This window comes from Brachyistius frenatus, unplaced genomic scaffold, assembly GCF_029030835.1.
Source record: "Brachyistius frenatus isolate BFR_SWC_R1_liver_20210118 unplaced genomic scaffold, ASM2903083v1 Contig_8, whole genome shotgun sequence".
Taxonomy (NCBI): domain Eukaryota; kingdom Metazoa; phylum Chordata; class Actinopteri; family Embiotocidae; genus Brachyistius; species Brachyistius frenatus.
Window position 1 is genome coordinate 3,272,942 of NW_027210607.1, and position 24,742 is coordinate 3,297,683.

Below are 24,742 nucleotides of genomic sequence, written 5' to 3' on the forward strand. Positions count from 1 at the left end.
ATCTCACGAAACGCCGGTCGTCTCCTTTCCAGCGCTGTCAGCTTGTCAGTTTTGTGAGCTAGCGACCTCATGTTTCCCATGATACAGGAGGGTAGATATGGCTTGTATCTCCTTCTCCTTATTTCCGTCCGTGCCGCTGCCTTCGGCTGTTTTGTCTCCTTTCCTTTCCCTCATTTTCCCCTCACCTTCCTCCAGAGCTCTTCTGGGATCTGGTGGGTTGACTCCACAGTAGCCGGTCGGAGTGCTATCAGCTGATCGCGACTGTAAACGATGACTACAGGCTTTCATAGTAGTACCCGACCTGCAGGATACTCAAGGAAGAGTGATCCAACCACCAGAAAAATGATTACAACTCCTCTATACTGCATGGTTATAGAGGGACACAAACTTAGAAAACCTCTCCCATTGATTGTCAAGACTGCAGAGCAAGAAAGGAGAAAATCTGTTCAAAAGGTTCCAGTGAGCGAGAGCAACGGCAGCAAACGGACGTCACGGTTGGCGCCTGCGCAATCAACATGATGAGTAAAGTAAAGAAGCCAGTCTATTCACCTGGTCATTTTTTGATGTGTGGACTCAGTGACCAGAAAAAAAGAAACCCCTGTTCAGAACCACTTTTGACCACATCTGGCCCTGACATACTATATATTGCTATGTATCATGGCAGTGGCTCAAGGGACCTGCCCCATTGTCTAAATGTATTTTACAGACATGAGACTTAAAGGCTGGTCTGCTACTTCCTACAGATGCTTCTTTCAAGTTCATCCCGAGTTGTGCAATTGCGCTGACATCAGCGGACTGTGGTGGCCAGGACAAACTGGTTGTTATATCCCACAAATGTACCGTGATGTTATCTCACTTCCAATGACCTGACTCCCCACATCCATCTATCGTGTTTATCTTCCACAGGCACACAAAACAAAAACAAAAAACCCACAGAAGCAGCATTTTGAGATTGCCACTTTGGAAAACCAATGCAACTCAGAAATACCTATCTAACACACACAATCCGGTCTTTATCTGCAAGATAATGATTGGAAATCAAAATTTAGTTATGCATCTAATACACGATAAAGAATCTGCAGCCATGCTGTACGATGCTGTATTCAGAGATAGCAGTGCTTGGAGCTAAATGCCAACATGCTCACAATGACGATAATATTCTGCAGCTGTTTAGCATGCTCCATGTTTACCGTGTCAACCATCTCAGCTTAGCATGTCAACATGTCAACAGTGTAACATTTACTCAATAAGACTTGACTACATTGCGGCAGATGATGATGGGAATGTTTGTTTTTTTACGTATTTGGTCATAAATCCAACCACAGGATAAGATAAGATATTGATGTGAAGATAGAGCTACATGAAAAATCAGAGCATCAGTGTTAGTAGCAGTTATCATGAGGGGGACATGACTGAACAACAAATGTCCACCACATGGTTGCACTAGAGGAAAAATCAGGGCATCATCAGCACACATGAAAACGTATCCAGTTGAACCTTGTTTCTGTACTTCCGCTGTCAGAATAGAGGAAGTTACAGATGATAATTTTTGTGATTTTCCAAACTCCATCCAGTAGGGTTTACCAATTATCAGTTCTGTGGCCCGTTTTTACTAAATTAATTTTCAAGCACAAATAGTATCAGCGTCATTTCAGAAATTGCAAAGAATTTCACAAACGCTTGCAAATTTGAGATTGAATATATTTGTCACACATAGGTCACAAGTTGGTATTTGTTGTAATTTCACACAAGTGCCACACTTGATGAGTCTTCTTATACTTTTTTATAGCATCTCAACAATGACATTAGACTATTTGTGACCAATTGGAGTGGGGCTAAATAGTTTTTCCTTTAGATGTCGTCAAACACCATCTAACCCCAATATCAAGAACAGTAAATGTCTCATGAAATGGCAAAGTTGTTGAAGCAGTTCAAAAGAAATGTGACAGTACAAAGACAATGACCAGATTTGAAAAACAATAACATTTTCCAAACAGTAAAAACCTTATGACCATGCTTCCAGTTTCTGTTGAAATACTGAAAGCTTCAGCTCTCCACACCTGTATAGCCTTTCTGTCAATTATGTGCATTTCTGTCTTCACTTTCCTTGTGAAAAATTATGACAGCAGGAATTTTACTGCTGGCCTAGCTCCATACTTGTCTTGAGTTTGTCACCACACATTGCAAGAATGCATGTGTTTGCAACATTCAAGATGGTCCAATTTTCCAAATCCTATTTCCAAATCCGAATGAATCTTGTAATCTGTCATTTCCTGTCCTTATCTCACCAGTAGGTGGGAGCTTCTCTTGGACCCTGTGAGACAAGGTTTTATGTGAGAAATCTGGAGCGGAGGGCCTGTAAATATGAGATATGTTGAGATTCTTTAAATCCTGCAGTCTGATCCCAGCTTAAGAAGCAATTCCTCATCCAGCTCTGCTCCAAGATGTCTTCATGCAGTATATTGCTCTATTTTTATAACTGCCCAATTTTTCCTGGACAGTGTCGTCACATCAAAGAGCAATGTTTTTGTACGTTTCTCGTTGGCTCCAGGGATGATAATCGGCCATTTTATGTGACCAGTAGTTGAGGGTATGTTATTACCAATGATAATAAGATGACGTTTGTACCTGCAGTGATGACATTGATACCCACGGTGATGACATTTCTATCTGCAGTGATAATGTTTGCACCTACAGTGATAACTACTCTACCCACAGTGAGGATGTTTCCAGCAATAATGATTACATTCCCAAGATTTCCAACGAAGATTCTTCTGGCTTCGTGCTGGCGACAGCTGTAGTTGGAGCCATCATGTTTAAGGGTTGTTTATGTGTTTGTTTTGTTATCAAATTTGGCACAAATGTTTAATTGGACTCCAGAATGAACTGTTCAATTTTGGTGGTCAAAGGTCAATGTGATGTCACGTCGTTCCCATTCTTATGAAAACAGTATCTCAGAATTCCTTCAAATTTGGTACAAACATTGACTTGGATTTGTAGATGAAGTGTTAAGATTCTGGTGGCCACTGGTCAAGGTCACTGTGACCTCATGTCTGTCCCATTCTCATGATCACAATAACGTTCTGTGTCTGACAAATGTTCACCTGTTTGTTAAAAATGCAAAAAGCAGACACCATTTGTCTGACATGAGTATCAAATATTGTTGCATTCAATGAATTCATTATGAATGGTTCAACCTAGACATAATTTACATTTACTATAAAAAAAAATAATGAGCCTCTAATTGGATGTGTGCTGGTTCCTGCTCCCTTCTCTTCCTCCAGCCTATCCCTTTTTTGTTTAATTTGTTTTACAAACTTTATTTAAAGTTTATTTTGCAGTAGATATGTTTATTCTGCCATGGTGATTGAAACTCATTTATTGAACCATGCTACGAAAAACTACTTGGTATGGCTGTTTCAAACCCAAATCCAGGCTGAATGCAAAAAACTTCTAAGAATTGGTCGTGGCCATGATCATTAATTTTTCTGAGTTAAAAACATCTCAATACAAATAACTGCATATAGTAAGATACAATTGATTTATGAAGTGTTCAGACCCTATTGCATTCTTCACGTTTCATTTTGTTACAGATTTAATATTAAATTGATAAAATTGGCATTTATTTACATCAGTGAAAATGTGATAACCTGTTCTGACAGTGAGAATGAGTTTAGACGTTTTAGCAAATATATAAAATATGAACAATCTAAAATTCAGACCCCTGATTCAATATTTTGTAGATAGTAGTACCTTTGGCATCAGTCACAGCTTGGCTAAGTCTCCGTAAACTCTACACACCTGGATTAGGGCAGTTTATCCCATTCTTGCTGGCAAACCCTATCAAATTGCGTCAGATTGGACAGGATATGTGTGAACATTTTCAGGTCACTCCACACATGTTCTGTGGGGTTTAAGTCTAGGCTTTGGCTATGCCACTCAAAGACAGCCAGAGGCTTCTCCAGGGCCACTCTATTTTCTTGGCCGTTTGCTGTTTACTGTTGTGCTGAAAGTTGATCCGTTGCTCCAGTCTCAGGTTGCTGCACTCTGGAGCATTTTTTTTTCTCTTCAAGGACCTCTCTTTGTATTTGGCTGCATTTATTATTCTCTCAGTTCTCAACAGTTTCCCCGTCCCTGCCAACGAGAAGCAACCCGACAGCACCATTCTTTTCCATTGAGAAGACATTAGCCAGGTGACAAGCAGTTTCTTATGTTTAATGGACATGGTGCTTGGAATACTGCTGAGATAGTTCAGCTTTTATCTCATCAGACCAGAGAATCTTTTCCCGCATGTTCTCAGAGTCCTTTAAATCTGTTTGGAAAAACTTCAAGCAGGCTGCCATGCCTTTTACTCAGAGTTGCTTGAGTCTTGCTGCTCTGCCATAAAAACCAGATGGATGAAATGCACGATAAAACCAGTTTTATCGTGAGTGTGTACAGAGATCCTCGGACTTTGTGGCCCGTTTAATTTTTCCAATTACAAAAACCACACTACAACCATTCCAATGAAACACCAAAAAACAAACCAACACAAAACAACTGACACATTGAGGAATCAATTGAATCATATACACGTCAGCCTGAATAATACCCAAACTGTCTATAGCTAATTCCAAGGTCAGAAATAAAGTTCGTACATCCTTTGGCCTTCATCGTGAGGTCGATGAAGGCCAAAGAGTCAAAGTTAAGAGACATCCCAGTACAGTACACAGCCGTGCTCTGACATCGTCCACAATGCTCAATTACCCGGTCCTTCTTAATATGTTCGATGAAAGGTCCCCAGATCCTAAAAAAAACTCAGGGTTGACATTAAACAAAGTACAATGAATTTCTTCAAGGTACAAACAAGAAACCATGTCTTTTAGCCATCTCTTAAAATAAGGTGACAGGGCTGATTTCCACTATCTAAGAATTTCATGGCTCAGTTTTTGTCCAGAAATGCTATCTGAATTTTGGGTCCTTGTATACACAGGTGTGTGCCTTTCTAAAATATGTCCAAGCAATTCAAGGTACCACAGGTGGACTCTGATCGAGTTCAAGACACATCTCAAGGATTATCAGAACAAACAGCATGCATCTCAACACAATATTTTTGAAAGTTTTTAGAATCATTTCTATGGTTTGTAATTTTGTGTTTTTTTTACAATGAACAGAATTATTACAATTATATGCAGATGTTTATATTTCAGCCTCCATTGATTGTTATGAACATTTATCACATGTTTACATCCTGTCTATAAATGCAGGTAAGGTTAAAGTGATTCAGTGTGGCTTCATACCTCCCAGCCCCATCACCACTAAAGGTAACATACAAGCCTCAACAAATTCCCATCACATACTTTATACTCAGTCATACATTTTCCTTGTTGGTACAGATTTTGTTACAAGCTGTAAATGACATTGCAACTAAAGCTGCATCTCACATGTATTTGATCTTTATGTCTCATCTTTATAATCCATACTGCTCTCAGTTCTTGGAAAATGTATGTGGCTGAATAAGAGTTAAAAGCAAAACAGAGCACAATCCAATACTGAGTGCCGAATCACCCACTAACAAACCATACTCAGACCGTCCACAGGGTAAAGGAAGGAGGAAAAGAAAGAAAAATACAACTTTAAATCAATTTGTGTTCCTGAATGTAGAACACCTAGTATAGCAATTACCAGAGTAATGTTCCTGGAATACTCCACTTCCGCGGCAATAACAAACAGTGACAATAATTCAACCTGTAATCCACTTAGTGTGCTTAATGAAATGCTACATAGTGTTTGTGCCCATGTAAGACAAAAGGAAAAGATAAACTTTCCTTCTGGTTTTAACTTCCCAACACTCAGCCCTCCTTAGCTTTATTCTATATGAATATTATGGACACAGCAGAACTGCATGACTTATTTTAGCAACTTGATGGCTGCTCTCTTTGCAGTTGGGAGCGTTAAATGGAGGCAATGCAAATGAATAATCGCAGGATTTTTATTGGTTATTATGAGGTGTATTACATTGTTTGCTGATAGAAATAGAAACCAATTGCAAAGAGGCATTAAATTGCTGAATGCTTTTGATTTGGTACTGGTTCATAGTCGTCCTCTTATAATCACAGGCAGAGGGGTTGGTGGTTCAGTCAGTGTGAAACTGCAGGCTACTTGTAATGTATTTTGGAGAATGGTACCACAACAGTATGTTCTCCTATACTCTGAGAAAGGTGTCCCTAGGTGTACAAATGAATGTGTAGTTAAGCAGTAGCACCTCAAGCACCAGCAGCACCAAATACAATAAACTAGGGTTGGAAGCTAATAGCTGCATACCAAGTACTGAATGAAGTGTATCAACTTCTGACCTTGGAAAAAAAAAAAAAAACATCAATGTATTCATCCAGCTCCACCAGGTCTATTCATCTACCCCTGGTAATTAAAATTCATAAGAACAGACATGCCACCAAGGTCGAGAAGAAACATTTTCAAATGCGAACGATAAGGGAACAACCCACCTCCCCATACATACTCCACACATGGCTCCCTTTATAAACGGCAAATTTCCCAGCTCCCCCCACCACCACCACCACCACCACCACCACCACACTTGTCTGTCTCACGGCGTACTCAGATATGTGTGTGTATTACACTGTGTGACGCCCTGAGGGTCCCCGTGCCACCATCCGCTAAATTAAACCGCTTCGCCTCCTTTCTCTACTCGCAGAGCAGGGGCCTCCCTTTCCTTCCAGGCGTCTCCCCGTCCTCAGTGCAAATACCGCCTGTGAGCGCCTGCCATCCAGCCGGCCGGGGGAGCGTTCAAAACCACCACTCCCCAAAGCCCAATGCAATTGCCCTGTTATTGTCCACTCATCCACTGCTCAGAGGGGGGAGGAGGCTGCGGGGGGTCGAAAGAGCTATGAGCACTCTACATCCAAGATATTGTAATTTGACAGTGAGCTTCGTATTAAATTCATCTATCACCCCTGCTGGACAGACAGAAAAAGGAGCACGCTGTGGATAACAGGCCTAGCTTTAATTTGTCATCACTTTTAAATTGAACATTTTATGCCTGTCGAAGAAAATTGGGAGAGCAATCTGCAGAATGATTTTCATTTGGTTAAGTATTTTTTTTTAAGGATTCTGCTGCTGTTTGTGTTGAACAAAAGCTGCACTTTTAATTTTTTTTTTTTTTTTTTTTTTTTTTTTAAACAGCCCTGCATGAATCTAATATTGGTACAACTAAAACATCCTTTTTAATTTTTTATGCTTCCTTCAGGTCTTTAAGAATGAATGATTTACTGAGGGTCAACAGTGAACATTGTATTTGCAATTATAAGAACATCACTGCTGCACAAAAAGTATTTGTGGACTTTCTTAAAGCATGTGGATTGTTTTTTGTGATTGTAACATTTTCATATTCTAATAGAATTAGTTTTTGTTGTAAGTAAATTAGGCAAAGCTGGTGAGAATTAATATTAATGAGTATGTGCAGCTTTCTGCCCACAAAACAACAAAAGAGAAAAAAAAAACAGGTTTTAAACTTGTAATGGAAAAACCAAGAGCAGAGATTAATTTTCATGTTTGTATTTAATAACATTTGAGGTTGTTAAATTAAAATAAATATGTTTTTCTTTGGTCCAGGCTTGTATTTAACAATTTGCTATAAGTGGTATTTTGGACTAAAGTGAGAGATAAATGTAAAGATGGTCATCAGGACTGCAGGCAACAGGAATAACAGAGATTGATTTGTGTTTTATTATTGTCTGCATTTAATTATGAAAAAGTATGTCCAAAAGAAGATTATCATGTTCTTTTTATTTTCATTTCAGCCATGGTTTCATCCATAGGTGTGTGTGTGTATATAACAGAGTAAACTTGATCTCTGATTGTCTCTGTCTGTTCCTTTATTTACACTTAACTGTAAGTTGTTGGTGTCTGTCTTATATATATGTGTATAGTTCCTCATGTTAAAATGATTACAATTTGGCCCTGTGATTGACTGCTGACCTGTCCAGGTTGCACCCCGCATTTGCCGATAGTCAGCTCCCCCCCATGATGCTGTTCTGATGAAGCAGGTATAGATAGATGGATATAGATAAGTACAGTATGATTTTCCACGTGCACAACGTTTTCGTTTTGGTCCACTCTGGGTTAGGTGAGACCTCCACTGGAGTGTGGTGTGGAGCCGCTGGGTGTTGGGTAGAAAGAGAAAATGAATGGTCCTTTCATATCAGTATCTGTGCTTCAGGACCAAAGCCAGGACATCTATGCTCGCAGCCTTTTGATCGGATCCTCATTAATCACACTCCAACACATGACATAGAGTAATTACCCTCTGAGAACGACACATACAGATACACACTCGCTCACACTCACAGTATAAGGCACGCTCCATGCACACAGTATGTGAAAGTATGCATAAATAAGCAGAACAAACGACAATGAATTAGATTTACATGAACATATTTTTAACAGGTGTACTTTGTTTTGGAGCCTGGGAACACCTGAGCTGCACCACTGCGCAGTCACACGCGTGTGCGCGCGCACACACACACACACACACACACACACACACACACACACACACACACACACACACACACACACACACACACACACACACAGTGAGTTTCAAGGGTAGAACCTGCCACACATAGATGGGTGTTTTTTCCGAGGTGTTGGGCAGGGTCATGGATCCCTCCTGCCCAGGGAGGGAGTCAGTCTGTCTAGGCATGATGAAATCCTCCACCTGTCCTCATTCATCAAGCCCACTACACATATTAATTATCACAAACCTTCAGACTTACAGCAGAGGACACACACACACACACACACACGCACACACACAGGCCGACCAGTACCTCGGACTTACACTTCAGTTAAAAGTCAACAGTGGTGGTCAGGCACTGATGCTGGTTGTAAGTGCCTGTGGCAGTACAAGTCAGCAGAGTATTTTCAGAGGACAACTAGATGTCAGTTGTTGCTACCAGGGTGTCCCAAGCCAAACTTGGCAGTGGCGGTGCAGTCATATCGATCACACCGGGGTGCACAAGATTTCCCATGTTGAATTTTGGTGTTTTGTCCATTTCAGTTCACGTCAACCAATAACGAGAAAACCCAACTGAGATGGCAGCTTCTTTTCGGAAAAATAGCCCTTTTCCACAGTGGGTGCACCTCTGAGGAAACCACGGGACCCAGAATGTGGAAATATATTTGAAATGTTGCCGTAGTAAAAGCACAGGTGTGAACATTAACATTAATAGTGGCTGAATTCCATTCAGGTGCCTCAGTTTCACTGAAGTGTCCTGGTGTTACTCTTGCGGGTTCACTGCTACACTGTGATGCCTTACTCAGACACTTGAATGGAACAGTCACTATTAGCATTACTACTAACACCTTCATATTTCCTACTGCAACAAGTCAAAATGCCTGCCCAAATCTAACAAACATAGTGTGGTTTGCAAATAATAAACACCATGAACAAACTAAAGCATTCTGTATGTCAAATACAAAATACACCTGTCAAACAAATAGACCTGTTTTTAGAAAGAATAATGCTTCAACAAAGAAATACAGCATGTCTTATTACGTTAAGTACAACAAAATATATCACACAAATACAAAAAACATCAGCGCTTTTGGAACAGTCTTTCTGTTTTCTCATTGACATCCAGAGTAATTTGCCCTCCACAACAGCAGGTGGTACTCTTATGATTTAAACTTTGTGGTGTTCTACCTGCCCAGACTCATAACAAATCCTGGCTGCTAAATCAACACTGGGCAGCATCCCAACTTTTAAGTTTCTCTCCTGACTATGACATGTCGTAGTAAGTACACATTTTTGGCCAGTTAGGCTTGTCGGTGTGAATTTCAAACATCTAACACTCACTTGGTCTAAATGGAGAGCAATGAAAAACACCTGCATCCATGTTGGAGCTTTATTTCTGGAGATGCATGAATCAAATAGTTTTGCGCATATTTAGGCCACTTTGTGTCGACAGTTTGAATTTAAGACATAATTATTATTATGACTTAAGCTTAAAAATAATTTCCATCCAGCCATTACACTCATACACACTTGAATAAAACTGAGGGGGCAATAAAGCATACTTTATTTGATCAATTTTAACTTGGCTGAGTGACACTCATTCACCGGTCTGTATTTGAAACTTCTTAGATCACTTTTCTATAACGTTCAGAAATGCTGTGCCTAAAAACTCATTACTCAGGACCAGGAAAGAGTTTGCCCTCGGAAATGTTCAAACAAAGTGAATCGAGGATGCTACTTCTCAGTCTAATAACTCTAAATGTTCAAGAATTAAAGATTTTGGATTATTCATCATAATTTATCAACCCGCCAAAGGATATTTTATTGTTTTCGATCCCCACTTTGCCTGAAAAATCATTGCAATGTCTCTGATAGTGTCCATTGTCCGGCAGGAAAGCAAAACACCTTTAAACCGATAGCGCCACCTGCTGTTGTGGAGGGCAAAATATCAGAATATTTGTGAGAAAAACAATGGAAAGATTGTACTGAAAGCCACATGCTATTTTGTCTGCGTAGGATATTTTTGTACTTGTAAGTTGCTATTTTTGTTTCTGATGCATGATTTATTAGAAATATGTTGTGTATTTGTTTGACAGGAATGTTTGTATTTACAAAACACAATACATTAGTTTATTAATAATGTTTTGTATTTGCAAACCACATTGTTACATTTGTAAAACATATGTCTGTCATATGGAAATTAACTCTATACTTTAATAAATTATAATGTTGCTTCGTGTCTGCTGGGTGTGAACATTTACTTACAAGTGCTCCATATTACCTTAAGAGGTGATATTCACATTGTAAATTTGCTTCTCGTTTATTTGTTTAGTTTAATTGCTAAAAGAAAAATGATCAACATGATTTTCCTGAGCCCAAGGAAACATCATTAAATTGCTTTCTTTGTCTGACCAATAATCCAACACTTCAGGCCATCACTTCTCTGAAGGTGGAACCGAAGAGTATTTGACATATTTTCTTTTTATGTTCAGTCTTTCTCCACCTCAGCACTGGATGTCACAATGAGTTATACTAAACCACAAATAACAACATAACAACTCTATCATTGTGTGTGAAAACTGTCTCTTAAACACACACCTTAACAGTTCTTGAGAACCTGGAAGAAGGAAACACCAATTTAGCTTCGTCTTGGGACTCTTTTATTTCCTCGGATTGGTAGAGACGGCACAAAGGTTTGGAAATCTGGCATCTTTCCAGTTCAGAGGATTTGGTAGCCAGATAATTTTTTTTAAAAAACACGGATGGAGGGAAATAGTGGGGGTGAAAAAATATACTGTGGTTTAACATCCTGATGTCTCTGTGTTTTCTTTGAAGAAGCAAGGGACATGCTCCTCGGTCTGTATTCTCATCACAGGTCATAGCTTTGTTTGTTGTTTCATGTGAGGCGCTCCAGCTGTCCATCACCTTATACCCATAAAGCTATAGAGGGGCTACTTTCTGTAATTTCTTAGGATTATGTTTCCACTATAGACACTCATTGCTTTTTCTTGACCTGTGCTCAAATGACATGATGTGCACCAGTGCAAATTAAACTGAATCACAGTAAATGCTTCAAACTGGAAACTTGTTTGGTGTATAAATCAGTGTTTCTGTGTGACAGTTGTGAAGCCCCGTCCCACAGAGCTTTGAGGATTACCCCTGAGCCTGTTCTTAATTGGTAGATCATTAGCTTGAGTATAGCCCTCTAATCTTTTTTTAAGCATTTTATAATAAGACGGAGACCGGTTTGTGTCCGTTGAGTCCCACTGAAGCCCGCAAGATTAAAGTCCTCTAAATGACCGCCTTTGGTCCTTAGCTGAGATGTCTCCCCTTTAATCAGACATCAGTCCCCGTCGCTCCCCTGTTTCTCTGACACCGGTCACACCAGCAGCGCTCTCAAAAACTACTGGCCAATTAGAAAGAACACGAAGAAGATGAAAGCGCCATTATCGTGCTGTCCTCGGCCATACGGCGGAACCAATTAAGGATGGCGAGCATAGGAAAGTGTGTGTGTGTGTGTGTGGGGGGGGGGGGGCACTCTACCTTTCCTGCAAAGGCGAACAAAGGGAAAAGTCAGCTCTGTGTGAGGGTGGCGACAGGACAGACACCAGGAACAGTTAATTGATCTTCATTACGTTAATTACGGCTGTGATGTGGAGCGCGGAATGAAAAAGGGGTCACTCTGCTGCGCAGTTCTGTCTGTATGTGCCCCGTTAAGCTTTCTGCTGACCTTCAAACTGAAGCCTGAAAAGTGATGCCGCTGCTTTCCAGAGCGCGCGCGCGCGTGTGTGTGTGTGTGTGTGCATAAATAGTTCAGACTGTTTCGGTGCACTTTTAAATCCTCAACAGGCTGATGGCTTCCTGCTGTAAATCTCTTGCGTTGCATTTCTTCGCCCCTCTCACTTCCTAGATTGACGTTTTCATTCATTCATACCTTCTGATCAAACTCCTGCAAATGCGTGCAAAGTTTCTGCAAGAATGACTGTGTGCTTGTGCGTGACCCCCCCCCCCCCGTCCGCTGTAGGGCACGGATGGCTGCACTGTCAGCAGGCCTGGCTCTGCCCTTGCATTTGAATAAACACCATCTGAGTTGGCTGCCTGTGTATAATATCTGTCAGGAAGCTGCCACCCAGTGATCTCGGGGCCTCTGACCTCTGTCCCCGGGGGAGCCGCTGACGGGACATCGCGGTGACAGTATGTCTTCCCTGACGATCCGCACACTGATACGCCACATACCCTTGTCCCGCTCCACTCACAACTCACGGGGCTCCGCTGTCCGCCCTGTGCATTGGAAATGAGCCAGGGCTGCCTTACAGGATGCAGCGAACAGGCACAAGGATCGGGTAAACGGGAGCTCCAAAGACCCCTGTCACGAAGATTGATGGTTGCCTGGATTTGTTGTTGTCGTCCTGTCAGTATTATAAACTTTTCCCTGCTGAATAATTGAGTCCTTCGGCTGAAGAGTCGTGTCAGTCCTTTTTTTTAAAGTTTGCACTGAGGCTCTTGTGCTTTCAGGAGTGGCTCTCAAAGTCTGATAGCTGTAAATCAGAGAGACTTTTAGTTAAAAGAAAGCTGCATTTCAAGCCGATGTACAACACACAAACGAGTTCGGCTTCACTGATCAACACATTTCATACAAACCTCAGTTTGTTTGCACAGCACTTAACCAAATCCTAATTATCATGCATGGGTGTTGCCTTCTGCACAGAAAACGTAACATGACTGTGCTGTCTGCCACCTCTTCCTCACAGCTTGTCACACCGGTTGTCAGAGCTGATTTTCACGTGTGGGGAAATGATTTCTCTGTTTAAAAATATCTTGTGTTGTCAGGATCCCTGTGTGTGTTAACCTTTTGGTGCCCCCATCTCCTCTCATGATGTGTTCTGTTATTCCCGTTTGTTGTTGTTTGCCATGTGCGTTGTGTTTTGGTCTGTCCTCCTCTGCCCGCCTCCAGACACCTCCCATGGCCACCTGATCAACCTGCACAGCTGCGGACAATCCAGCTGATCACCACCTGTCAGTATATCAGCCCTGGGTTGTCTGCTACATCTACTCGCCCGCAACATGTCAGCGTACCTGTAGTCTACCTGACCTGTCCCCCTGTCCCCTTGTCTTGTCCCGTCCCGTCCCGTTCCGTCTCGTGCCGCCCCCTTGTCTTGCCTTGGACTTACTTGATGCCCTGCGGAGATCCACGGAGATCCCACCGTCGACTCTCACCTGCTGTCACCCCACGGAGGTCACCAGTCAGCTGTGGCCTGTAAGTCCTGCTTCAATCTACGGAGATTGTCACTGACGTCGAGCCTGCTGCTCCCTCTGGTTCTTCCACGTCTGTCTCATGGCTGCTCCACCAGTGTTTTCGGACTACCCTGCCCCTCCCAGAGTCCCGTCTCTGGTTCATCCTCGTGAAAATAAAGTCTGTTCTGTACCTGAACTCGATTCTGTGTCTGCATTTGGGTTCTATCCTGCTGCACCTCATAACACGTGCCAAGACGGAAGGTCTGACTTTGTCCCAAGTTAAGAATAACAGCCCGTCCTGACATCACACTATTACTGCCACTGCAGGAGCCTTTCTTCCTCCTCCTGAGGCAAATTAAGCCCAACAAAGGAAAAGTGTTCCTAAACAAATCCTAATTAGCTCCAGCATCAAGCGAAGAGTTAATTGTTTATTAAATGTGTTTTCTCTTTCCTATGAAGCTTTCCACTCCTGCAAAGGTATCATGTGGTTTATTTAATTTGGAAATGTGTAAATGAACCCAAAACTCCCCCGTGCAATTACCCTTACGTTAACAAGCTTTCGTATGCCGAAACGCCGAGATGTGTTTTGCTCGCTCAACTTGCTTTGATTAACTCCTAATTGTGTGTGTGTGTAAGAGAGAGAGGGAGCAGTGTCCGGGCCATGCCAAACCCCGCCCACCTCCCACCGTCCTGATCTTTTCGCCCTCGTATCAACTATCTGCTCAGTCAGAGACGAAACATATCGCACTGAATAATGTGAGCGACGGTTTTCTTTCCTGTGGCATTCCGACGCGCTAGTCCTAATCCTTCCAATTACCTTTGAGGAGCAGTGTTAGAATTCATTTACTATCCACATTTTCCAGCACACACTCTCAGGGGGTAACGCTGCAGCAAACCCCAGCAGATAAACACTCCAGCTGGATTCTGTCTCACTTCTTCTCATATCCTCCTTCTATGTTTATGTATGTATATATGTATGGTATTTTTTTTTATGGCATATTTTAGGGTGTCCACCAGCAGTAGCTTCCGGCAGAAAGCATTTTGCTTGTGCCATCAGTGAGATTCGGGAGTTCTGAATCACCGGCTGTGAGTGTGATTTGTTGTGTTGATTCAAATAGGTCTGGGGTGGAGAGGTCTGCGAGCAGGATTAAAAATGGGGGGAGCAGGGAAACTCCACAGACTGTTACGACTTGCAAGATGCCATTTAAGTGACAGACGAGGTAGCTAGCTGAGCATCAGTACCGAGACATCACCACTACACCACTGAGCAACTTCTTACTTTACATTGTCGCAACTGAAATCCTTACTTGTGTTTATTTAAGTGGTTAGTTATTGGCGAACAGCTACGACCCTCAAGACACAGAGTGGAGTGGCCGAACTGAAGACTGTTTTCATTATGTTTCAGTTTTTATCAGAGAGAAGGACGTCTGACTCCTACTTATTGTGTGACTTCATATCACAAAGATTAATCATAACTCTGCGCATGCTGGGAAGTGGGCGGCCGTGGGTCAGATGGTAAAGAGGGTTTCCCACTAAGTGTAGGTTCAATGCCCGGTTCCTCCTGTCCACATGCCATAGTGTCGTCGGGCAAGACACTTGACACCAAGCAGCTCCCCATGGCAGGTGAGCATCTTGTATGGAAGACAACTACATCAAGATATCTTCAGGGACGCAAAATCTATGACTTTAAGACTATTTTGTAAGTTAAAGACTTCATTTTTTGCCAAATGTACAACACTCATAACTGGAAGCCACTTCATAAAACACCTTCAAGACTTTTGCGGCCACAGAATTATGGACACATTAAGGTCTCCCAAAAAAAACTATTACATTTTTAAAAACTTAAACCATAAATTTAATATAAAATGTTAAAAGTTAAGCATACATCTCAGTTGACCTTTGAAAGACAGGACTAAGGGCTTATTAGTCATTTTTAAGGACAAGTAAGGCCTTGATTTTGCATGAATGGATTTAAGACTTTGTAATGACCCATGGAATTAACAAGAGGCATTTTCAAGGACAATAAGGTGTTACAACCCAAAACTTACATACTTACACCTGCAGCTGCCTTGTATGTCAGTGCTCCCTTAAGAGCCTCCTGTATAGCTATGTGGCTATATTTATTCAAACCAGCAACAAAGTAATGGTTACAATCCGCTGTATAAATCATGATAAACTGACTCCAGCTTGTCTACATAGTAAGAGTTTCAGTTTACATCAGAGTACTCTCAGACATCTCGCGGTTGCCTGTGACAGTTTAACCAAGGCAGCACAACACCACATACACTGGATTATGCAGCCAGTTCAATTGAAACCAAAAGTGGGCCCCGTCCCCACAAACTGGTCAATGGTTTGCCCCAAATGATGTTAATTCACACTGACAGGAAACTTCTCACATCTTCAATTGTTAAATTATATCTGTAAGAGTTATAAAAGAAAGCAGTGCTTCTCTCATTCAACAATCCTTGTGAAAGTGCAACATAAAGATTAAACCACATTGCAACAAAAGCATGAATTCAACTCAACCACCATCACTAACCTCTGCAAAGAAGAAAAAAGTATTTTTACCATCTTTCAAGCCTCCAGCAGATTCGTCCTTGACACTAAAAAATACATTTTGTAGCTTCAAACAATCAGAATGACAAATTCCTTTTTTCGCATCTATACAAAACTTTCATAAAAAGCCATTTGATTTGGGTTGAGGTACTCTTGACCACAGAGCTGAGCTCATGTCGCCATGCTTTGAACCAATACAACTAAAATAAATATGCTGAGAATTAAATGATTTAATGATGTTGTGTGTCTAAAGTAACACATTACCTTGGTTTTGTCATACAAGGCGTGATTGTCCAATAGCATCCGCCGCTCCTTTTGAGCAAACCTCCTTAGGTCTCTCTCAAACTGCTGTAAAAGAAAGAATCAACGGTCTGAAATCAAATATCTGCTTCTGTTTGTCTCATTTATGCGACTGAAAGGAAATATTGAAGCCTGAATGCAATCTTCTCTTCCTGGAGGACTCCTAATCCTTTTTATATCATTTGCAAGATTGTCTTTGGATCTCTGACTTTAAGGATATTTTATTTCCATCATGTCAAAGTACAGCATGTCTCCTCAAAACCTTTTTCTAAATTAAATCCCTGTTGGGCAAATCAAAGAGTACCTTGACCTTCACCTAACCACATAAATGAGAAATAAAATACAGGAACTACTGGGATATTTTTCTTTTTTTCGACCCACAGCTTCTTCCTGCAGCTACCTCCCTGTCATCCACTCTGTATAATCTTTCGTACCCTGGAGCCGGTCCAGCCGAGCAGAGCATAGGCGTAACGATCCATAGGCGGCGACACCAAGTCCACGCGCACGGCCCTCCAGCCCCGGCTGTCCCCTGCAGCACTGTGGAGACCGCCCTCCACTTGGCTGCCTTCCAGACGCAGGATCAGGAAGCACTTTGCAAAGTGGTCCATGGCCTCAAACCTGTGGGTGGGCAGCTTGGACATATCAAAGGTGGAGGCCTGGTACTCACAGTAGAGGAGAAGGCCCTGGTGAAGAGAAATAAGAAGTGTTTTAACACAGATATCTGTAAAACTTCTAAAGTTGTGTTTACTTGGTTTTATAAATGCAGATCTTAGTCTTTGGCAAATCCTTGTCCAACATACACTAAAGACACAAAAATATTGATGACCTTTACTGTTTGTAACACTTACAGCGTTAAATCGAAAGATTAGGTAAAAGTCATGCCGTTGAAATGATGAGAATTTGTTTTTGAATGGGTTTTGTACAGTGGCCCTGAGGTGCAAAACACAACACCAAAACGAAAAAAACAACCACAAACATGAGCAGCCCTGAAGTGCAAAACACAAATACAAAAAGAAAAAAAAACACAACAACATTAAGGAGCGGCCCTGAAATGCAAATTGCAGCCCAAAAATCACGGCAATAGCGTTTCCGAGGGGCAGAACGTCACTGCCCGAGACCGAAGAAAGGCGCACCAGGTCAGGCGCACAACCATGTGGGTTTTCATTCACTGTGCTGTGTAACCGTGAATTCACCTACGGTCGGGCTGTCACCCCCAAGCTCTAGATCTACGATCTGAGGCGTCTGAGGAAGTTGTGTGTGCGATGGCACTTGGGTTCTCCTATGCGCCGGCTCACAGCGCAATGATAACGCACAAGTTTCTCTCCCACAATCGTAGCTCGCCCCCACCACTGGATAAGACTCCCTGCTGCTTCTCTCTGTTCCCCAAAATCTTTTCACAAACTTTGATGTGCGCTCAGCGCTTACGTTTCCGGTGCATAAAACATCACCGACGCATTTGGATTACTTCTCACAAAAAGTGTGGAACTCAAGAACTGATGATGATGATGATCACGCGACCAAATCTGAACCAGTTACTCATCAGGGTGACGCCTTTCTCCTGCGCCGTGCAGCGACGAGCAGCAGTCGGAAATGATTCGTCCCCCTCGTGACTATGAATGTGATGCCATGCATATGCCTGGTTAATGTCCTGCAGCATGGAGTTTTATCTGATGTGATGTGTGATCGTGCTCACTAATAAATCCAACGTGTCAAAATCAATACAAGTTTTAGCCTTTTCGGTGACTGAATTTCTGTTACTGATTGGTCCGACTGGCTATGGTGGTTCGGCTAACGTTAACTCCATTAACTACGGCCAGCTTTAATATTTGCTTCCGGCACATCTATCGGTGGTAAAGGAGTGGCATACCACTCGGGATCGGGACATAGCAGTGATATACCGCTGAAGTGATTGTTATACTGATGCAACAGACGTTTTCAAATCTCAGTGCCTGAAATTTTCCGGAAACGGAGCTAACGTTGACAGACCAGCTGATGATGCTATTTTCTGTAAGTTTTTTTCTTTTGTTGGAGTGTTTTTTTCTTTTTGTATTTGCGCTTTTCATTTCAGGACTGTAAGTTTTTGTTGTGGAGTTTTTTTTTTCTTTTTGTATTCGGAATTTGCACTTCAGGACCGTATGTTTTTGTTGTTGTGGTTTAAATTTTTTGTATATGTGTGTTTTGCACTACTCGTTGCATTTTATTTTTGTTGTTGTGTTTTGCACCTCAGTGCCTCCGTAGTCTTGGCAAGAGACATGAAGGAAGACAGCCAGTCTATCTTTCTCAGGCAAGCACCCAGGGGCCCTGACAGCTGAAACCCGGTCACCTTTCATCTTTGGCCCAGACTTCAGAGCATTGAAAAAGAGGAGCCATCTGAAGAGCAGAGCCCGCAGACTGTCTCTTAAAAACACAGATTTATTCTGAAATGATGGATTCCACATCTGGAGTAACATGGTTCCTGACCAGAGTCATGCCTCGTCAGCATTACAGTAATTAAAACACGTTGATATAAAAGCCTCCATAAACTTGTTCCACTGACTGGCAGGATGGACTTAATCCTCATAAAGCTTAAAAATACTCAGTTACTGTAAATACTGCTCAAGGTTTTAATTTGGATCAAAAAACAGAACAACAGTAAAATGTTTCAATTTATGACATGATGTTATTTGTTAATAGATCAGCGAATTTACTTTTTCCAGCCAATTAAAAACTTTGTTGTTCATGCAGATAAGCTGTAGAGAATTTGAGGACATTCAGTCTTGCATATCTGTGCCAAAAAGTGGATTCATTTTTAATCAATATATTTCAATAAACTGAAATATTTGGCTGAATATTGTCAGTATAGCAACGATTTTCAATCAGGCAGACAGAAAAAAACTGATTTAACTTCACATTTTTGGATCATTCGAGACCAAATGCTGTACTTCAATGCAACATTCCCATTGCAGAACGCCACCTTAATTCTGGAATCGTCAGAAGTTAATCAGTGAGTCAATCTCTACATTGAAGTGGCTCTGTCACAAACCTGACTACAATTCTTACAAAATGCTATTGCTATCCATGTGCACTGCGACTTGCTTTAGAACGAAATTCTTCATAATCTCTGAGATAAAAGGCGGCTTAGACACAGGGCTGCAGCTATTGAAAGCGGTTCAGTCAAGGTTATGTTTCTTCAAACGAGGCTGGATATTTGGCATCTTAAAAAAAAGCGAACAGAGGAGTGAGCGGAAAGTTCTGGAGATATTGTCTCGTGCACTGGTGGCTCTCTGGAAATCTTTTTAATTGATTTTCTTGTATGAATGGTGAAGAATAGAGATGAAGACTCTGCACCCAATTGGTTATATTGGTTATATTGGTTAGCTGTTAGTGGTGATCTGAGTGGTGATTTCTGTGCACACAGAAATATCAACAATTGGATGGATTACCATAAAATTTGGTGCAAAGATTCTTCAGAGGATGAATCCTAGTGACTTTGGGGATCTCCTGACTTTCCCTAACATGCTGAACTAAGATGGTGAACATGACACCTGCTAAAAAAAAAAAAAACACCATGTTAACATTGTTATTTAGAGCATGTTAGCACACTAATGTTAACCTCTTGCTTCAAACGCCGCTGGGCCAAGTACAGTCTGACAGCTGCTAGCATGACTACAGATCACTGGCAGGCAAATGGCCAAATGTGGCCCTTTGACAACAGTACTTGGCCCTGCAGTTAGCCTTTTAAAGTTTAAATTAAAAGGTTAGTCTACATTTCCATACATCGTCAGTGGGTAGCAATTTAAACACAAGGCTCACGTAAATCACAAATAGCATGCCATCAAATAATCGTCATGCATTTCAGACATGCAAAGGTGGCAGGAAAATGGGATGCTGATAAATGAATTGTCATTGCCTTCACAGCTGTTTAAGCACTCTTTACGTCTTTTGCATTTTCATACAATGTATTTTTTTAAACTCCTTATTGCACGATCACAAAGTAAGTGATTTTGAAATTTAAAAAAACTGGCTTTGAATTGTTAAGGTAAATCATGTTGATATTTGTAAAATGAATGCTTCAATTAAATCTGTTCAGTGATTTGTTGAGCGAAATCTGGATTGGTTAATTAAAGCTTTAAAAACAATTGCAAGTGTTGCCTGACTGAAAGCAGAGGTAGCTTTTGTAGGGCTTTGGATGCCAGTGAAAGGACACAGACTGCAGTGTGAACATGTGTACAGACTTATCATCAGTCTGATTTGAGCCTGGAGTGGTGGAAAACAAAAAATGCCACGGCTAAGTGTAAGATCCAATAGAGAAATGAGCCTTCAGTCAGCCATAGTAGATGGCTGAAGCCCATTCCCTGGTAAATGGTTCCACTCCTTAGATAATGGAAATCTCTGCCAAGTAAGATGTCAGCGTGTTGAGGAGAGAGAAGGAGAAAGGGTCACTGATGAGAAACAAAGCTATAAGAGTAGAGAAGAGTGAAATGGAGTGAGTGGAGGAGAGTTAGAGAATAAAGCGTTCAACCTGAAAGAGAAAGTGAGAAATAGGTGGCTGAGTTGATAGTGGGAAAGCGAGAAAGAGGGAGAGAGAGGGAGGAAAAAGACAGATAGCCCATGAATTGATTTCCTCGGAGCCTCGCCCTGGCTGATTATGCTCCTCTCTGGATGCAGGAGTGTTAAAGCGATTAAGATTACAAATTGTCAATTTAATTCCAGCACCCGGCGTAATTGTTGGGATACTACTCTCCTCTCACTGCCTATAAATCTGCTTCACTCTCCTTAAAGAGCAATAATTGGGGGAGCGAGCGGCCGCTCTGCCTGTCCAACTGATGACTGAGGTTAATCACGAAACATTAAATACCTCGTCAGCATTGCCCCGAATAAACAGTCTTGCTCCATCACAGAGCGGCGCAAGTTATCAGACGAGGACAGCGTTTCCCAGAGGCCACTGAGAAAGGGACCGTTGAAAAAATCTGAGGTGGTGACTGATCTCAAGAAAAAATAAATCGTCAGGCTCCCTCCTCACTTTTCCTCCTCTAATTATCTCCAGGAGTTGACCTGCGTGTTGTGCAACTGCAGGCAAAAATTCTTGATGTCACCCTCCGCTGCACCCCTGGACCGCTCTCTGCAATTACAGATAACCATTCACCTTCCAATAATAGGCAGGGATAGGGATTCTTAAAAGTTCCCTTTTGCGTTCGGTAATAGCTTAGCTGAAGGCAGTGGTAGTTGCCACTTAGATAATGAGGCCAGAAAGACAGCATAAAAGCACTTAAATACTGACTAATCTGAAATTAAAATCCCCCTGAGCCACACTTTAGATGTGTTGTGGGAGAAGGTCTGCAGCCCATCTGATACACGACGCCTCAAAAGTAGGTCACTTCTTATTCCGGCGAAATATTTCAGCCCCTCCTGGATGTGGATTTTCTTTCAGCCTTGAATAATTTTGATGCGTTCAGAGAAAAGTATTAATGAATTATGGTGACACTTGCTCACACCATCAAGTACCTGAATGTGGCTGCCCTTCGTTGGGTGAGGTTTGCAGCCCTCCTGCCTACACAGATGCAGTACAGTACAGCGGCGCCGCGTTCTCCTCACCTCTCTCTTTCTCTGACACACAACTCGCAAATCCGCCATAAAAAAACAGGATGTCATGAAGTTCCCCGTCTCAGCATCGCCAGGGGCTGTTTAGCCCAATAGCGCTCTGTAATCATCTCCTACGCAGTAGGTAATGTCAGCGAGCATCTGAGAGTAAGCTTATTCCACCAGAACTGTTTACAGAGGGAATTACAGAGGAGGACAGCGGGTAGATAATCTTTCCCCCAAAGCTTTGCCTCTGAGCACAGTGGAGAAAAAAAAAAGTCAAGAGAACATGATTTTTGAAATTGTGATTTGAAGGCTGTTTTTTTTTTTCTTTCTATTTGATTATTTACTCGGGGTCTTTTCTTGAGAGAGCGGGATGAACGGTCGCAGCACCCACCTACGTCCAGGGGACAAAGCATTGGGTTGTACAGACTCTCTGATCTCATCTCGCTTTCTCTCTCGCTCACCAAAAAAGAGACTTCAGAACCTGCCTTCAAGTCGCAGATTAGCACGTGTTAGCCGGGACTCTTTGAAAACGGCGCTTTGACTTTGATTCACCAGCTTCGCCCGGATGAAAGGAGCTGATTGCTGAAATTAAAGCGCGTCTGTTTGTGTGTCCTCTCGTGTGTCCGTCAAAGTGGCCATCGCCGCTCAGATTTGTATTTAGGCTTCAAAGTGACTAAACTCTATGTGACTGCGCAATAACCTCCGCCGTATACGGGCATCTCCGTCTGGATCACTTATTGAACCGGAGGGGGAAACGCCGCGATCCCTAAACACGTTGACTTGGGGCGAGTGCGAGGCAATAAAGCCCGAGCTGAACGGCATTGTAATGACAGCAAAGCATACGGAGCCTCAGAAAAGCAGTGCTTGTACAGTATTTAGAGACAGAGATGATAGATGGAGGGAGGATGCAACGTCGGCCCTCTCTGTCTCTCCGTTGCTATTACCAGGGCCAAGCTGAAGATCATCTGTCTGCCATGAAAGCTGGTGGCTGACCTTGCCTCTGCCCCCAAGTTATGCTCTCAGAATATCAGCAGTAGTGTGTGTGTGTGTGTGTGTGTGTGTGTGTGTGTGTGTGTGTGTGTGTGTGTGTGTGTGTGTGTGTGTGTGTGTGTGTGTGTGTGTGTGTGTGTGTGTGTGTGTGTGTGTGCGTGCGTGTGTGTGTGTGTGTGTGTGTGTGTGTCTGTCTGTTGGGGGAGGAGGAGGAAAAAAAATGATGAACCCCTTTTTACAAGGACGTTTTCTAGATAGATGTATTTTTAACTCCCTGCAGGCTGAGGAGGGGTGCTGGATGGATGGTGGTGGTAGTTGAAGGGGGTGGGGGGGGGGGTCCAGGGGCTGCCTACGATATTAGGCCTGAGTGAAGACACGTCAGGGCCCCCAGGGGCTCGATTGCAGATGACAAGGTTACATGACTTAGAGTCAACCTCTGCTACCTCCACTTAATCACCATCTCTTGTGTCCTCGTCCCTGCAGATCCCCCCCCCCCCCATGCCACACTTCTCCGTCCCCGAGAAGAAAAGCTTCCGGTCGTATCGCTCCGTCCCTTCTTAGGCTCCTAAAGCCTTCTTTAACACCTGCCCTTACACTCATCTAAATAACTGTGACATCCATCCTGCCCCGCACATTCGTACGTAACTGTACTTTCACACCATCACCTCGCTCCCTCTACCTATAGCGAGAGCGGATGTGGCTGCAAGTGTTGAGAGCTCGGCGTGATAAGGTGCAGTAAGTAGGAGGTAATTATCCTCAGGATGGACCTCTGAAGGAGTGCGGCCGTGTGGAGGTGTGGATGGATGAGGGGGAAGGGGATGGAGGGATGTATTTTTAAACCCAGCGATGACAAAAGGAAAAAAGCTCGACGAGACTGCGCGGTCCTGCTCTTCATCAAGCACTTTTCTCCTCCCATGACCCTCTCCGACTATGTATTTATCTGGGGAGGAAGACAGCGTTCACACAAAAAAAGCCCTTCAACATCCTGTCCTTCAATTTTTTTTCTTCACAATATGCCATACACTGTACATTTGTATGTAAGTGATACTCTCCATAATGTGTTTTCATTGGCCTTTTGGAGATCAAGTTCATCTGAAGCATGTGTTATCATGTTCAGTGGAAAAGTATCCACCTGCATTATATTAATAGGGACTTTTTTAAAGCAGCTCTGAAGGCAGACATTATGACTGGTGCAGTTTCCTCTTAGTATTTTCCTGGACAGTGTTTCCTCGCTGAGGGGGAGCAGGCAAAATACCTGCAATAATTTGGATTCAGCTAAATCCGGCTGCTCAACCCTCGTAGCCTCAAACGGTCCTATAATTAAATGGATTTATTCATTTTAACTTGTCTAACACAGATGATAACATTGTTTACTGCCTTTAAAAATTCACTGGATATGGAATCATTGTTGATGTTATTTTTTTCTGTCGGCAATTTAAAATGTTTGCTATGGAAATATTTTCAGCTAATTTAAAGTATAATATAAACATTATTATTTTGACAGAAGAAAAGGAAAACAGCAAACACGGCATTCAAATCCAACACTGGTAGTTTAGGCAAAATTCAACTTTCATTTTT

General features: G+C 42.2%; 1 protein-coding gene across 1 annotated transcript in view; it reads right to left on the bottom strand.

Moving 5' to 3' along the window:
• Nucleotides 1–24,742, bottom strand: part of dntt (deoxynucleotidyltransferase, terminal) — an 88,378-nt gene that overhangs the window by 22,281 nt on the left and 41,355 nt on the right. The window contains exons 9-10 of the mRNA XM_069689915.1: nt 17,044–17,292; nt 16,574–16,657 (exon numbers count right to left, since the gene is read on the bottom strand). Of these exons, the coding sequence (XP_069546016.1) occupies nt 16,574–16,657; nt 17,044–17,292 (333 nt within the window). The remainder of the gene's footprint in view (nt 1–16,573; nt 16,658–17,043; nt 17,293–24,742) is intronic.